This window comes from Cervus elaphus, chromosome X (genome assembly GCF_910594005.1).
Source record: "Cervus elaphus chromosome X, mCerEla1.1, whole genome shotgun sequence".
NCBI classification, from domain to species: domain Eukaryota; kingdom Metazoa; phylum Chordata; class Mammalia; order Artiodactyla; family Cervidae; genus Cervus; species Cervus elaphus.
In genome coordinates, this window is record NC_057848.1 from 140,770,506 (window position 1) to 140,786,548 (window position 16,043).

A 16,043-nucleotide genomic window follows, 5' to 3' on the forward strand; every position below is an offset into this window, starting at 1 on the left:
ACTGCTGTATGATATATAGGAAAGGTGTTAAGAAAGTAAATTCTAAGTATTCCCATCACGAGGAGCAATTATTTTCCTTTCTTTTCTTCTTTCTTTTGTTTTTGTTGTATGTATATGAGGAGATGTATGTTAGCTGGACCTATTGTGGTAATCATTTCTTGAGATATATAAATCAAACCATCATTCTGCATGTCTTAAGCTTATACAGGGATGTATGTCAATTATTTTTCAGTAAAACTGGAAAAGAAAAAAGAAAGAAAATAATGTCTGAAACAGAGGGTCACATTGGCCACTATAAATTAAAGAGGAGAGGTTGAGTGGGGCTACAGTTAGGACCAATAATGCTGAGATAAATTCCAAAGTCAAGCTAGGGTTAACTGTCTCCCATAATATTCACTCAAATCCAGTAAGTTAAAATAGAGTGTTGAGCCAAAGAAGACAATTCCAAAAGATTCAGAGCAGAGCCACAGTAAAGTCATACCCAGCTTGGGGATCAAAGCCATAAGGTAGTAGCAGATGTGTGTGACATTGATTTTAACTTGCTAAATTATATTTATACCTTGGATCTCTAAAAGTTGATACTCAGTTGTTTTGATATCTTTGTTTATAACACATGTGAGATGTATGACCTCAATTATCTTTTCTGCTTCCTACTTTTATGAGTGAGAATATAATCACAACAAATTTTTTAAAACACCAGGAAAAATGCTTGCTCAGAAAAATACAGTACATACATAAACAAAAAGATGTAGCATGTTACTAGCACTTAGCAAACAACAAACTCTTAGCATCTTTCCTACTTAAGTTCGTAACTGAAGATGGTCAGATTGACCACTTTGGGTGTGAAAGGAAAAAATAAAGACACATTTACTTTTCAATTCACCTGCTAGGTGTGTTCACTGTATGCTCCCTTATATATGCGAGGCCTGGACCTGGGTGACTGCAAGTACAGTGGTCAGGGTTTTTAACAAACTGGAGAACCATTTGTTTCTGCACAGCACATTACCTTTACATAGGAGCAGTCAGCGGAAAACGTCAAGTAGCCAAGCATTCTGTATTACAAAACACCACCGTCACAGTTAACCATCATTGCCCAACTGTTGTACAACTGTGTCTACTGCACAAAAATACATGCAACTAGAAATATGTTTGATAAATAATTCTTTAAAAATTTATTTTCACCTTAAATTTCTCTGTATCAACACAGATCCAGATTACCATTTAAATCCCAAGGTGAGTAACACATGTACATACACTTTATATTGCTATCAAAAACCTATCCATAGGCTCTAACTGCTTTCAAAAAGAATTTGTTATTCAGATAAGATTGTTAGTTTATTTTTTTGGAATTAGGCCAAAATAAACACATATTTTAAAACCTAGAAAGAAAATACAGAGAAAATTCTTAAGATAGAATTATTAATGTTCACAGTGACAGTAATTGATGTTGTGTATTTAAACTGATACACTCTAATGGAAAAAACAGATCAGGTGGAGCTCAGATGATTCTGGTATAAGTCTTAATCTGATTTGTCAGGGCAGATAGAAGGAGTATGATTTGGAAGATCAATATATAAAAATAATTATTACTATTAGCTTAATAATACTACTCAGCAGCTATGTTGAGACAAATTAAGTGGCTACATAGTTTGAAAGTCAGAGTGTTAAGTTAGGTTTATGATAAAAGGCGCGTACGCTGGTAGAATGAGAGAGGGTAATATGAAGTCAAGTTAGAGCTATGAGGTGTTGGTGGTTGTTCGAACAGGAAGCATATAGTCTTCTAAGAGCTTCAGTAGCAGGAATTAGGGATTCCATTCTCAGGAAAAATGGTAGATTATAATGTCATAATAGGCCTAGAACTAAGGCATTAAGGCATTTACTTGTCTTGTTGCCGTTCAGTTGCTAAGTCATGTCTGACTCTTTGTGACCGTCTCGGGCTCATTATAATCATTTTCTGGGTACAGGATGGATCCTATAGAAGACATTGTCCTAGTTTTCTTTTGCTGCATAAGAAATTAGCACAAATGTAGTGGCTTAAAACAACACCTCTTTAGTAGCTCACAGTTCTGTAGGTTGGGATACTGCCATGCAGTGGCTTGGTTCTCTGTTCAAGGTCTTAAAGGTCTGAAATCAGCATTTAAATACTTGTAAGATAATTCTAACATCTAACTCATCCTGATTTGGCATCATTTGTCATTTCTTATTCAAGTTGTTATGTGTCAAGTTGTTATGGTATGAGTAGTGATATTTTATTGTTTTTTGGACATTTTGGCTATTATGTTAGGATACTTTGGTCCCTATTTAAAGTTTTGTTTTGCTTTTTCATTTTATCAGGCCTTTCATTTTTATAGGTTTGGCACATAGTGCCAAATTTTGTGGACCATGGTTCCATGACAATCTAATTTTCAGAACCTTTATGGTACCTTTTGTGTTGTGCAGGTGGAGCTACTTCTGCCCTACTTCTACTTACCTCCATAAGTACCTGATGCAGCTACTTCCATAAGCAGCCTCCTCATGCTGCTTCTGGAGGATTGGGCCACTTGGTGCTACTGGTGGGGGAAGGGAATCTCTGGACCACTTGATGAGGAGTACTTCCTGTGCCAGGCACTTGTGACAGGTTCTCCCTTGACTGTAGAGAATGAAGGGTACTTCCCAGGTTGAAAACTTTCTGTGGAGGTACCAGCAAGTTGCCTAATGTCTCTGGATGGGGGAGAGGAGTCTCAGGCCCTTCTGAGGAGGAGAGCGTTTTCCAAGTGTGAGCTTATTGGTGGGATCACTTTTTCTGGCTAAGGAGCCACTGGTGTGTATGGGTGGTGAAGGGGAATCTCGGGTTGAGTGGGGAGGAAATCACTTTATCTGGGGATTTATTGTCAGCAGGGATTTCAATTGCTCCTTCTTTTAGGTTCTTCGGTGCTCATTTGGTATTTGTGGGATTCCTATTTGATGTGATGGCGGAGGAGCCCATCTGAGCCACTTCCTATTACTAAGTTGAGAGGGAATGCTGGGTTTGGGTCACATTTCTTCTTGGTAGAGGTCATAAGGTGCCCCACCATGAAGTTGCTCAGTCATTCTAAGGGTCCCTAGCCAACTCACCTTCTTCTTTAGACCTTTCAGAGCTCATATTTGGTTGTCTTATACTGTTTCCAGGATATATAGTTGGGCTTATAAAAAGGGAGCAGGGAAAGAGGAGCATAAACCATCTTATATGGATTAGAAGTCCTCTCTGTGCCTTTTAAGTGGTCACCTGATTGGGACAAGCTCACTCTGTATAATTTCCCAATCAACTGTGCTGTTTATCATAATCTAACAATGGGAACAATATTCCATCACATTTACAGGTCTCATACTCAAGGAGAGGGGCTACTACAAGGATCATTAGGTGTCATCATAGAATTCTGTCAACCACAGAAGGTGTATGTGAATGTACTGAAGCATTAATTAAGCAATTATCATCCTTTGGAAGACTGGAACCTGTTAGGATAGTATGAAAACCAAGTACTGTTATAATTATTCTACTCATAGTAGATGAAGTACACCTGGTATCAGAAATGCTTGATAAAAATCAGAATATTCAAACAAATTTCAGTATTAGTTAATGTCAGTTTCAGAGGTTTGACCTAAGTCTTCATGTATGGCCATGCAGCTATCTTCTGTGTGGAAAATATGCTAGCTCAAAAGTGAATTTAAAAACTTCACCACCATTCCCCATTTATATTATGTAGTTATGTGCAAATACTGTGGCTACCAGCAAGTCACATAGGAAATAAAGGTCAGTGATGTTTCTGACTTTAAATTTTTAGAGCAGGTTTATACTTAACACAGCCTGCATTTGAACAGGTTGCACATTGTACAAAGTCATGATTGTTGCCACAGGTTGTAATACAATGTACTCTCACCAGGATGGAAAATGTTAAGGAAAATTTTTTGTACTGGCCAATAGGGTCTTTTGCAATAATTGGTTCTTCCCATCAGGTAGCCAAAGTATTGGAGCTTCAGCTTCAGCATCAGTCCTTCAGGTTAGATTTGGCTAATGTGGACTACTGACAAAAGATTAGAAGTCAGGAGGAAAGAAGGTAAGGGTATTCATTTCTGTGATGCACCCCCTCCAAAACTTTGGATTGGCAGTGGCTGCCATTTTCTCAGCTTATAGCTCTCGCTGGGTGGATTTCTACTACACCTCTTAAGACATTTGGGGTTGCAGGAACTATCATCTCTCTATGCCCCTTCAAACCTGGGGGTTCTAATACTGGCTTCTCAGTTGCTAGCCTCTGGGTATTCATCATCTCTTGGTTTCTGTTCATTATTTTCACATTTTAGTCACCTCATTAAATGATATTCCGTCACTCTTTTAAAGTGTGCCATCAGCTTTTGGTTGGATTCTGACTAATACATTGGTAGTGGGGAATAGGAGAAACATTAAGGTAGTATTGGGGAGTGTGGGATAAACTGCTGGAGAAGGGATAAATGGAAGAGATAAACTGGATAAGGGATAAACTGGAAGAGAAGGGTTTCAAAGCTTTTTATGGCATTCTATGAATATAACATGACTTTTTAATGTGAATGACTCTAATGCAGTCTTAAATTGCTTCTAAATTATTTAGTGGGTTCTTGTTTCTTTGCATGAACAACCAGGATTGAACACGGCCAAGAGATATCTGGGATTTATATGACTAGAAGGTACTACTAGGATCTATCTGGATTGATTATATCATATTAGAACATTTCTGTCATGGCATCAGGAATATCACAATCCAGTGCACAGACTACATTTCTATTGAAATTCAATGCACTGCTATGGTGTGTAACTCATTTTTATTGTCAGATAGGATAACACTGTTTGACTTTTTAATATTTCCTTTTATTATGAAACAGAAATTTGGGGAAGCCCAATGATTTCTTCAGGAACAAGTAATTCAGTTCCAATTGTTACATATAGATTCAGATAGTTATACTTCAACATAAATAACTCTAAAAGTGGACATAAGGCAGCTGTTTTTTTTTTCATCATTATAACACTTTATATATCCGAGAATTCAGATCTCACATAGAATTATCTGCCTCAGGTGGATCCACAACTGGCCCACGACAAATAGGGCAGTTCGAATGTTCTTCCAGCCATCGATCGATGCAGGCACAATGGTATTCATGGGAACATGGAAGGATGCGTAGCATGTTGCCTGCGGTGTATTCTGTGATGCAAATGGTACACACTTCATGTGAATCATTCTCTGCAAAATATCTTAAAGGCAAGTTTTCAATCTGTGTTGTTGTAAGGCCTGTAGTTTGGTGTGGGTCTGCTTCATTTAATAAGAGAAACTCATCCAGGCTAATGGAGGACCCAGAGTCACTATCGTCAAGTATTATTGGGGACATTCGTCCATGTTCTTGCCCAGTCTCTGATAAGCCTATTGATAAGATTCTTTCTTCATTCTCTACCAAGATCAGAGAGCTAGTTTCTGAATCTTCATCATTTGAGCTAGAAATTAAGATAGGACTGGATGCAGAACTAGAAATTGAATAGGGGCTTGAGTCTGAGATCACTATTAAACTTAAATCAGGATTATATCTAGCATTTGAAGCAGAACCAGGTCGACTATCACTACCACTGGGTCCATGTCTTTCATTTGGTGATTCTGCCCTTTCTATGTATTCACTTGGAGGTGAGACACTATGCTCTAAATTACTGTCACTGTCCATAAGATTACTTGAGTAACTAAATCCTATCATTGTCTGCCATGATATACTCGGAAATGAAACAGTTGTTATATTTAAAATTCTATGAACGGGATTTCTGATGGTATTGACAGAAGCACTCTCATTGCCCTCATCAGAATATGAAAGCATAGGCTGAAGTACTTCTTCCTCACTTTCTGAAGTGGTAGTGATGTTCAGGGAGTCAGATGTTAACTGAGTTCTACTAATTCTGCTGTCTATCAGAGAACATGCTGGACAATGAACTCGTTCTACTTCAAGATTGAAGGGTGTGGTTAGATTTGTTTCCATCACTTCCCAAGATTCACTACTGCATGTTGTATCTGAATCACATTCTTCATCTGCAGCATTCCTAGTTGTAGAAGTTTCAGTAAGATCCCTAGTTTGCAACTCATGTCGAGGCATTTGCTGTCTCAATGTTTCTTCATGCCCAGTTCTAGAAAATGTCTCATTCTCACATATGGGAGGTTCTTTAAAAGTCTGAGATGGTATATCTTCATTAGTACTTGGAAAATATTCCCACCGTGAATGTGGAGGTGACCAACTGTCAGTCCTTGCTCTGGTTCTGCGATAGACTGGGCTCCTACTTCTTAGTCTTCTCTGACTTCTAGTCAGTGGGACTTCCATTAATGTTTCCATTGTATCTTGTTCTGATGCAGATGGTGTTGTAAATAGTGGCTCAGACTGTGGATTTTCCAGTTGTCTTTGGCTGTCTTCCGTATCTTCTCTCCTGGGAAGTTTTGCAGATGCTACACATTCATCCTCTGGATTTGAGTTTTCATCATCCCAGTCAAGATTTCTTTCTAAGCCAAATCTGAGCTCATCACTATTAGCACTACTTTGGCTGTCTTCTCCCCAAGACGGATATTCTTTTTGCTCACTTGTCACATTTTCAGTTTGTCCGGAAGTAGTAAGGCAGTCTAGTACAGAGTCATCACTGGATGTATCATCTGAAGCATGTCTCTCTGTGAATTAAAAAAGGGGGGGAGGGGCCATAAAAGAACTACCAAAATTGGAACCATCATAAAGTAGCACTCTGAAACTTGGTTTAAAAAGCAAACAAAAATGAGAACTTAAACACTCAGATGTTTTCAACTGATTTCATATTTACAGAGTTGATACTTTAAAAGCTATATTATCTAGATTTATAAGTAAAGGCAGGGAAGTTTCAATTTCATCTGAAAAAGAGTACACTAATCCTAGATAAATTCAGAGGGTATCTGAAGGAAGTCTGTTTTTCAATATTTCGTCATATACACAGCCCTGTATACCACTGTGGGAGGCATGTCAAGAGACATTTTTTTTTTTTCAGTCCACTGTCAAAACACCAAAGCAATTCTACAAGGTAAACACCAGTTAACATACAGTGCTAGTATTTTAATTCAATTGATATTATTGTCTAATTCTCATTAGTCTCCAACATCACTACTCCTAGGCTCTTATATGCTTTTGATAATGTCTAAGTTGTTTTACAATATAAGATTATTGCCCAAATATAAACAAAGGTTATAGGTTTAAAAGTATATGAATTTTGAATACTTCTTAATATTACCAAGGTTTTTAATTGGCATTAAGCTGAAAGTCAGATCAAATGAATAGACTGAACCTAGCATGGCACATATAAGACCATATTCAAGAACCAAAGTGATAGTATCCTCTTCATTAGATAGTAAAATCCTCTATTTCACACTGGGAGAGAAGGCACCAGATCTGAGGTTCCAGCAGGGTTTCTCAGCCTTAGAACTATTTACATTTTGGAACTGGGCAATTCTTATTTTGGGGAGCTACCCTGTGTGTTGTGTCATATTTGGCAGCATCTCTGGCCTCTGCCCACTAGATCTAGTAACACCCATGCCTCCCTCTGTGAAGACCGAAAATATCTCCAGCTATTGTCAAATGTCCCTTGGGGTGGGGGAGAGCAAAACAGTCCCCAGTTGAGAACTATTTGGTTAGAATATAAAATATTTCTTTTTGCTTTTTTTTTTTTTTTTACACATGTATATGGATAGAGAGGGCTTCCCTCATAACTCAGTTGGTAAATAATCTGCCTGCAATGCAGGAGACCCCAGTTGGATTCCTGGGTCGGGAAGATCTGCTGGAGAAGAGATAGTCTACCCACTCCCGTATTCTTGGGCTTCCCTTGTGGCTCAACTGATAAAGAATCCACCTGGAAAACGGGAGACCTGGGTTCCATCCCTGGGTTGGGAAGATCCCCTCCATTCCAGTATTCTGACTTGGATATTTCCATGGACTCTATAGTCCATGGGGTTTCAAAGAGTCTGACACGACGGAGTGACTTTCACTTTCATAGATAGAGAAAATAATTCGGGACATAGGAGGAACGTTCCACTGAGGTACAAAACCAAAAACCAAACAAAAACCAATAGTCTACCTCACACTGTTTCCCAGTTAAAACAACCCAAATGTGAATCAGGAAAAAAAGAACCTACCCTGGCATTCTCACCGCAAACCAAGTCAATGTCAGTTCTTTTTTATGAGAAGTTCCTTACCTAATAATTTATGCCACTTCTTAATAATTTACTATTTACTATTATGAAGTGATTATCTAATACTATGAAGTTCCTTTTTCATCCCATCCTATTCCCTCCAAAGAGAAATATACCTGGATTTTCATCTGAGTTTTGTCGTAGGTTTTCTTTCATTAATTGCAGTCTCTGCAACAACTCTTCTTCTGTACTTTCACCTAGGGGGCCGAGCAAATTGTTGTCCCTCATAAGTATGTAATCTTCTTCACTCAGATCACTTACGAATCTGTAGTAATCATCTTCTCGAGCTTTTCTGTCTTTCTGATCTCTGCGTCGGACCGAAACGCTGTCTTCTTCATCGTCGGAATCTGAGCTTTCCATCTCGATGAACAAGTGTAAAATTATGTGAAGTTCATGACATAGTGCTGAAACGCTAAAACCGCAGTCAAATTGTATTTAGTTTATGCTTCCACCCGGGAGTGACCGGAACACACTCGGTCAGACCGTCAGCCTAAGTTCCCCGCAGCTCCTCTACTCCGCTATGGCACCTCAGCTCTGTACTCTCTGGTGAGGCAACAGTTGACATCCGCCTCTACATCCGAACTTGCTTAGGCGTTGCCTAGGCAACCATTGTCTTCCGTAAGGAACTGAGTAGGGGCTGGATTCAGGTTGGGTTTCATTTCATTCAAAAGCAGCCAGTATTTCTGAGGGTTTATAATGTACCAAGCACCATCCTTAAACTCTTCCCCTTCCCCCCCAGCTCTGCCCCGCCGCAGCCTGTTCTCAGGCTTTCAGAAGGCATTTTCATTCGCTACATTTTACATGACACCGGCTTCAAAATGCCACGCCCAAGTCAGGTTCCTTAAATGTAGCATTCCTCATTTCCAGGTGCCGCGGGACCGCTGCCTTTTCTCCTCATGAGTTGCTCAGACCGTAGACTCTCACTAAGAAAGTAGTTCAGAGTTTTTGATAATTCACCAGGGTCTTGGTTGACTCTCTTCAATGTGTCCTCTCCCTTTTAGCTCTTAATGGCTGCATCTTGATTATAAGACCCCTCAATCCTGTTTCAAACGAACAAAAAAACACCAAAACTTGGGCAGGCTTTTCTGCTCATCCAGGGAATTTCTTCTCCACAAAAGCATTCGATTTCATTTTTGTCCTTGTGTCTCTTGCAAACAAAACTAGTCAGACTATCACAGGAACTTTAAAAAATGGATACGTAATATTTATTTTGCCTATGGTAATGAGTACCAACTTTGCTGATTTTGTTCCATGTGTCTTAGTGCAACCCGGATGTCTTTATCTACTGGTGAAAATAAACGAATGCTTATTTGTTATGCTACCTGAAGGAGACCTCTAAGAATTTCTGGACTCGTTAATACTGCAAGCCCCACTTAACACTTGTTTGAGAGTTTTTCATTCAAATTATTCATGTAAAGACAAGATTTGGCTACTGAATTTGAGATTATTTAATTTGTCTTATTTAATAATTAATCCATCCAACATAAACTGGGTCAGTTATTGTCCTAGCTCTACAGATATGTCAATTGTTGGAGCAGTTTGTATTGCCAAGTGATACAGACCAGGTGAGGCAAACACCATCTCAGCTCAGTTCAGTCGCTCAGTCATGTCCACCTCTTTGCGACCCCATGAATCACAGCACACCAGGCCTCCCTGTCCATCACCAACTCCTGGAGTCTACTCAAACTCATGCCTATCGAGTCAGTGATGCCATCCAGCCATCTCATCCTCTGTCATCCCCTTCTCCTCCTGCCCCCAATCCCTCCCAGCATCAGGGTCTTTTCCAGTGTGTGAATTCTTCGCATGAGGTAGCCAAAGTACTGGAGTTTTAGCTTCAGCATCAGTCCTTCCAATGAACACCCAGGACTGATCTCCTTTAAGATGGACTGGTTGGATCTCCTTGCAGTCCAAGGGACTCTCAAGAGTCTTCTCCAATACCACAGTTCAAAAGCATCAATTTTTCAGTGCTCAGCTTTCTTCACAGTCCAACTCTCACATCCATACATGACCACTGGAGAAACCTTAGCTTTGACCAGACGGACCTTTGCTGGCAAAGTAATGTCTCTGCTTTTTTCTTTTTTTTTTTTTCCCATTTATTTTATTAAAAAAATTTTTTTTATTTTAATTTTTTTTTATTAGTTGGAGGCTAATTACTTCACAACATTTCAGTGGGTTTTGTCATACATTGATATGAATCAGCCATAGAGTTACACGCATTCCCCATCCCGATCCCCCCTCCCACCTCCCTCTCCACCTGATTCCTCTGGGTCTTCCCAGTGCACCAGGCCCGAGCACTTGTCTCATGCATCCCACCTGGGCTGGTGATCTGTTTCACCATAGATAATATACATGCTGTTCTTTCGAAACATCCCACCCTTGCCTTCTCCCACAGAGTTCAAAAGTCTGTTCTGTACTTCTGTGTCTCTTTTTCTGTTTTGCATATAGGGTTATTGTTACCATCTTTCTAAATTCCATATATATGCGTTAGTATGCTGTAATGTTCTTTACCTTTCTGGCTTACTTCACTCTGTATAATGGGCTCCAGTTTCATCCATCTCATTAGAACTGATTCAAATGAATTCTTTTTAATGGCTGAGTAATATTCTATGGTGTATATGTACCACAGCTTCCTTATCCATTCATCTGCTAATGGGCACCTAGGTTGCTTCCGTGCTGAGATGTACATTGGGGTGCACGTATCTCTTTCAGATCTAGTTTCCACAGTGTGTATGCCCAGGAGTGGGATTGCTGGGTCATATGGCAGGTCTATTTCCAATTTTTTAAGAAATCTCCACACTGTTTTCCATAGTAGCTGTACTAGTTTGCATTCCCACCAACAGTGTAAGAGGGTTCCCTTTTCTCCACACCCTCTCCAGCATTTATTGCTTGTAGACTTTTGGATAGCAGCCATCCTGACTGGCATGTAATGGTACCTCATTGTGGTTTGGATTAGCATTTCTCTGATAATGAGTGATGTTGAGCATCTTTTCATGTGTTTCTTAGCCATCTGTATGTGTTCTTTGGGGAAATGTCTGTTTAGTTCTTTGGCCCATTTTTTTGATTGGGTTATTGATTTTTCTGGAATTGAGCTTCAGGAGTTGCTTGTATATTTTTGAGATTAATCCTTTGTCTGTTTCTTCATTTGCTATTATTTTCTCCCAATCTGAGGGCTGTCTTTTCACCTTGCTTATAGTTGCCTTCATTGTGCAAAAGCTTTTAAGTTTCATTAGGTCCCATTTGTTTAGTTTTGCTTTTATTTCCAATATTCTGGGAGGTGGGTCATAGAGGATCCTGCTGTGATTCATGTCGGAGAGTGTTTTGCCTATGTTCTCCTCTAGGAGTTTTATAGTTTCTGGTCTTACATTTAGATCTTTAATCCATTTTGAGTTTATTTTTGTGTATGGTGTTAGAAAGTGTTCTAGTTTCATTCTTTTACAAGTGGTTGACCAGTTTTCCCAGCACCACTTGTTAAAGAGGTTGTCTTTTTTCCATTGAATATCCTTGCCTCCTTTGTCAAAGATAAGTTGTCCATAGGTTCCTGGATTTATCTCTGGGCTTTCTATTCTGTTCCATTGGTCTATATTTCTGTCTTTGTGCCAGCACCATACTGTCTTGATGACTGTGGCTTTGTAGTAGAGTCTGAAGTCAGGCAGGTGGGTTCCTCCCGTTCCATTCTTCTTTCTCAAGATTACTTTGGCTATTCGAGGTTTTTTGTATTTCCATACAAATTGTGAAATTATTTGTTCTAGTTCTGTGAAAAATACCGTTGGTAGCTTGATAGGGATTGCATTGAATCTATAGATTGCTTTGGGTAGAATAGCCATTTTGATAATATTGATTCTTCCAATCCATGAACACGTTATGTTTCTCCATCTATTTGTGTCCTCTTTGATTTCTTTCATCAGTGTTTTATAGTTTTCTATGTATAGGTCTTTTGTTTATTTAGGTAGATATACTCCTAAGTATTTTATTCTTTTCGTTGCAATGGTGAATGGTATTGTTTCCTTAATTTCTCTTTCTGTTTCTTCATTGTTAGTGTATAGGAATGCAAGGGATTTCTGTGTGTTAATTTTATATCCTGCAACTTTACTATATTCATTGATTAGCTCTAGTAATTTTCTGGTAGAGTCTTTAGGGTTTTCTATGTAGAGGATCATGTCATCTGCAAACAGAGAGCGTTTCACTTCTTCTTGTCCTATCTGGATTCCTTTTACTTCTTTTTCTGTTCTGATTGCTGTGGCCAAAACTTCCAACACTATGTTGAATAGTAGTGGTGAGAGTGGGCACCCTTGTCTGTTCCTGATTTCAGGGGAAATGCTTTCAATTTTTCACCATTGAGGGTGATGCTTGCTGTGGGTTTGTCATATATAGCTTTTATTATGTTGAGGTATGTTCCTTTTATTCCTGCTTTCTGGAGAGTTTTAATCATAAATGAGTGTTGAATTTTGTCAAAGGCTTTCTCTGCATCTATTGAGATAATCATATGGTTTTTATCTTTCAGTTTGTTAATGTGGTGTATGACATTGATTGATTTGTGGATATTAAAGAATTCTTGCATTCCTGGGATAAAGCCCTCTTGGTCATGGTGTATGATTTTTTTTAATATGTTGTTGGATTCTCTTTGCTAGAATTTTGTTAAGGATTTTTGCATCTATGTTCATCAGTGATATTGGCCTGTAGTTTTCTTTTTTTGTGGCATCTTTGTCTGGTTTTGGAATTAGGGTGATGGTGGCCTCATAGAATGAGTTTGGAAGTTTACCTTCATCTGCAATTTTCTGGAAGCGTTTGAGTAAGATAGGTGTTCGCTCTTCTCTAAATTTTTGGTAGAATTCAGCTGTGAAGCCATCTGGTCCTGGGCTTTTGTTTGCTGGAAGATTTCTGATTGCAGTTTCGATTTCCTTGCTTGTGATGGGCCTGTTAAGATTTTCTATTTCTTCCTGGTTCAGTTTTGGAAAGTTATACTTTTCTAAGAATTTGTCCATTTCATCCAAGTTGTCCATTTTATTGGCATAGAGCTGCTGGTAGTAGTCTCTTATGATCCTTTGTATTTCAGTGTTGTCTGTTGTGATCTCTCCATTTTCATTTCTAATTTTGTTAATTTGGTTCTTCTCTCTTTGTTTCTTAATGAGTCTTGCTAATGGTTTGTCAATTTTGTTTATTTTTTCCAAAAACCAGCTTTTAGCTTTGTTGATTTTTGCTATGGTCTCTTTAGTTTCTTTTGCATTTATTTCTGCCCTAATTTTTAAGATTTCTTTCCTTCTACTAATCCTGGGGTTCTTCATTTCTTCCTTCTCTAATTACTTTAGGTGTAGAGTTAGGTTATTTATATTACTTTTTTCTTGTTTCTTGATGTAAGCCTGTAATGCCATGAACCTTCCCCTTTGCACTGCTTTTACAGTGTCCCATAGGTTTTGGGTGGTTGTGTTTTCATTTTCATTCATTTCTATGCATATTTTGATTTCTTTTTTGATTTCTTCTATGATTTGTTGGTTATTCAGAAGCGTGTTATTTAGCCTCCATATCTTCGAATTTTTAACACTTTTTTTCCTGTAAATGAGATCTAATCTTACTGCACTGTGGTCAGAAAAGATGACTGGAATGATTTCAATTTTTTTGAATTTTCCAAGACTAGATTTATGCCCCAGGATGTGATCTATTCTGGAGAAGGTTCCGTATGCACTTGAGAAAAAAGTGAAGTTGATTGTTTTGGGGTGAAATGTCCTATAGATATCAATTAGGTCTAGCTGGTCCATTGTGTCATTTAAGATTTGTGTTTCCTTGTTAATTTTCTGTTTAGTTGATCTATCCATAGTTGTGAGTGGGGTACTAAAGTCTCTCACTATTATTGTGTTAGTATTAATTTCCTCTTTCATACTCATTAGCATTTGCCGTAAATATTGTGGTGCTCCTATGTTGGGTGCATATATATTTATAATTGTTATATCTTCTTCTTGGATTGATCCTTTGATCATTATGTAGTGTCCTTCTTTGTCTCTTTTCACAGCCTTTATCTTAAAGTCTATTTTATCTGATATGAGTATTGCGACTCCTGCTTTCTTTTGGTCTCCATTTGCGTGAAATATTTTTTTCCAGCCCTTCACTTTTAGTCTGTATGTGTCCCTTGTTTTGAGGTGGGTCTCTTGTAGACCGCATATATAGGAGTCTTGTTTTTGTATCCATTCAACCAATCTTTCTCTTTTGATTGGCGCATTCAACCCATTTACATTTAAGGTAATTATTGATAGGTGTGGTCCCATTGCCATTTACTTTGTTGTTTTGAGTTCACGCTTATACAACCTTTCTGCATTTCCTGTCTAGAGAAGATCCTTTCGCATTTGTTGAAGAGCTGGTTTGGTGGTGCTGAATTCTCTCAGCTTTTGCTTGTCTGTAAAGCTTTTGAATTCTCCTTCATATCTGAATGAGATCCTTGCTGGGTACAGTAATCTAGGTTGTAGGTTATTCTCTTTCATTACTTTCAGTATGTCCTGCCATTCCCTTCTGGCCTGGAGGGTTTCTATTGATAGATCAGCTGTTATCCTTATGGGAATCCCTTTGTGTGTTATTTGTTGTTTCTCCCTTGCTGCTTTTAGTATTTGTTCTTTGTGTTTGATCTTTGTTAATTTGACTAATATGTGTCTTGGGGTGTTTCTCCTTGGCTTTATCCTGTTTGGGACTCTCTGGGTTTCTTGGAATTGGGTGGCTATTTCCTTCCCCATTTTAGGGACGTTTTCAGCTACTATCTCCTCGAGTATTTTCTCATGGCCTTTCTTTTTGTCTTCTTCTTCTGGGACTCCTATGATTCGAATGTTGGGGTGTTTCACATTGTCCCAGAGGTCCCTGAGGTTGTCCTCATTTCTTTTGATCCTTTTTTCTTTTTTCCTCTTTGCTTCATTTATTTCCACCATTTTATCTTCTACCTCACTTATTCTATCTTTTGTCTCCGTTAGTCTACTCTTGGTTCCCTCCAGAGTGTTTTTGATCTCATTCATTGCATTATTCATTTTTAATTGACTCTTTTTTTATTTCTTCTAGGTCTTTATTAAAAATTTCTTGCATCTTTTCAGTCTTTGTCTCCAGGCTATTTATCTGTAACTCCATTTTGTTTTCAAGATTTTGGATCATTTTTATTATCATTATTCTAAATTGTTTTTCAGGTAGATTCCCTATCTCCTCTTTTGTTTGACTTCGTGGGCATTTTTCATGTTCCTTTACCTGTTGGGTATTTCTTTGCTTTTTCATCTTGTTTAGATTGCTGTGTCTGGAATAGGGCTTCTTTTTTTTTTTTTGTAAGGTTATAGTGTATTGAAAATGAAAATTAAGGAGTAGTAGAGGAGTACCAGAGGACTTTAAAAGAAATAAGTGAAAAAGAAAAATAGAAATTAGAAGAGAAAAAGGAAAAAAAAAGAAGAAAAAAAAAAAGAAAGAAAGAAAAATAATTTTTTTTCCTAATTAAAAAAATCATAAAAATCTATGAAAATGAAAGTTAAGGAGTAATTTGGGAGTAATAGGAAATTTTAAAGGAAAATAAAAGAGAAAAAAATAAAAAAGAAGAAAGAATTTTTTTTTTCCTACTAAAAGAACAAAAAAGTTAAAATATATCTTGGAATTTCTCTGGAGCTGTTGCGTTCAGTGTGGGTTCGGCTCAGTTTCAGATAGCTCCTCGTTCCAGCTTACACTTCTCGGTATCTACAGGCCCCTTCCGGTGTAGTCGATGTTTTCTACAGGGATTTAATCAGTTGCACCAGTCCCTTCCAAAGCGGTTCCCTTTGTTTATTTGGCTTCTGTTTGCCGGTCTCTTCAGAGCCTCATTTCTGCCCTGACACA

The 16,043-nt window shown here is 38.2% G+C and overlaps 1 protein-coding gene across 1 annotated transcript; it reads right to left on the reverse strand.

Moving 5' to 3' along the window:
• Positions 1 to 5,040: 5,040 nt before the first annotated feature.
• LOC122689563 (E3 ubiquitin-protein ligase RLIM-like) lies at positions 5,041 to 8,579 on the reverse strand. The gene is made up of 2 exons (XM_043896125.1): positions 8,336 to 8,579; positions 5,041 to 6,677 (listed from the first exon to the last, which is right to left on the reverse strand). The coding sequence occupies exons 1-2, from the start codon at positions 8,577 to 8,579 to the stop codon at positions 5,041 to 5,043; spliced, it is 1,881 nt and encodes a 626-aa protein (XP_043752060.1).
• Between the last annotated feature and the right edge of the window lie 7,464 nt (positions 8,580 to 16,043).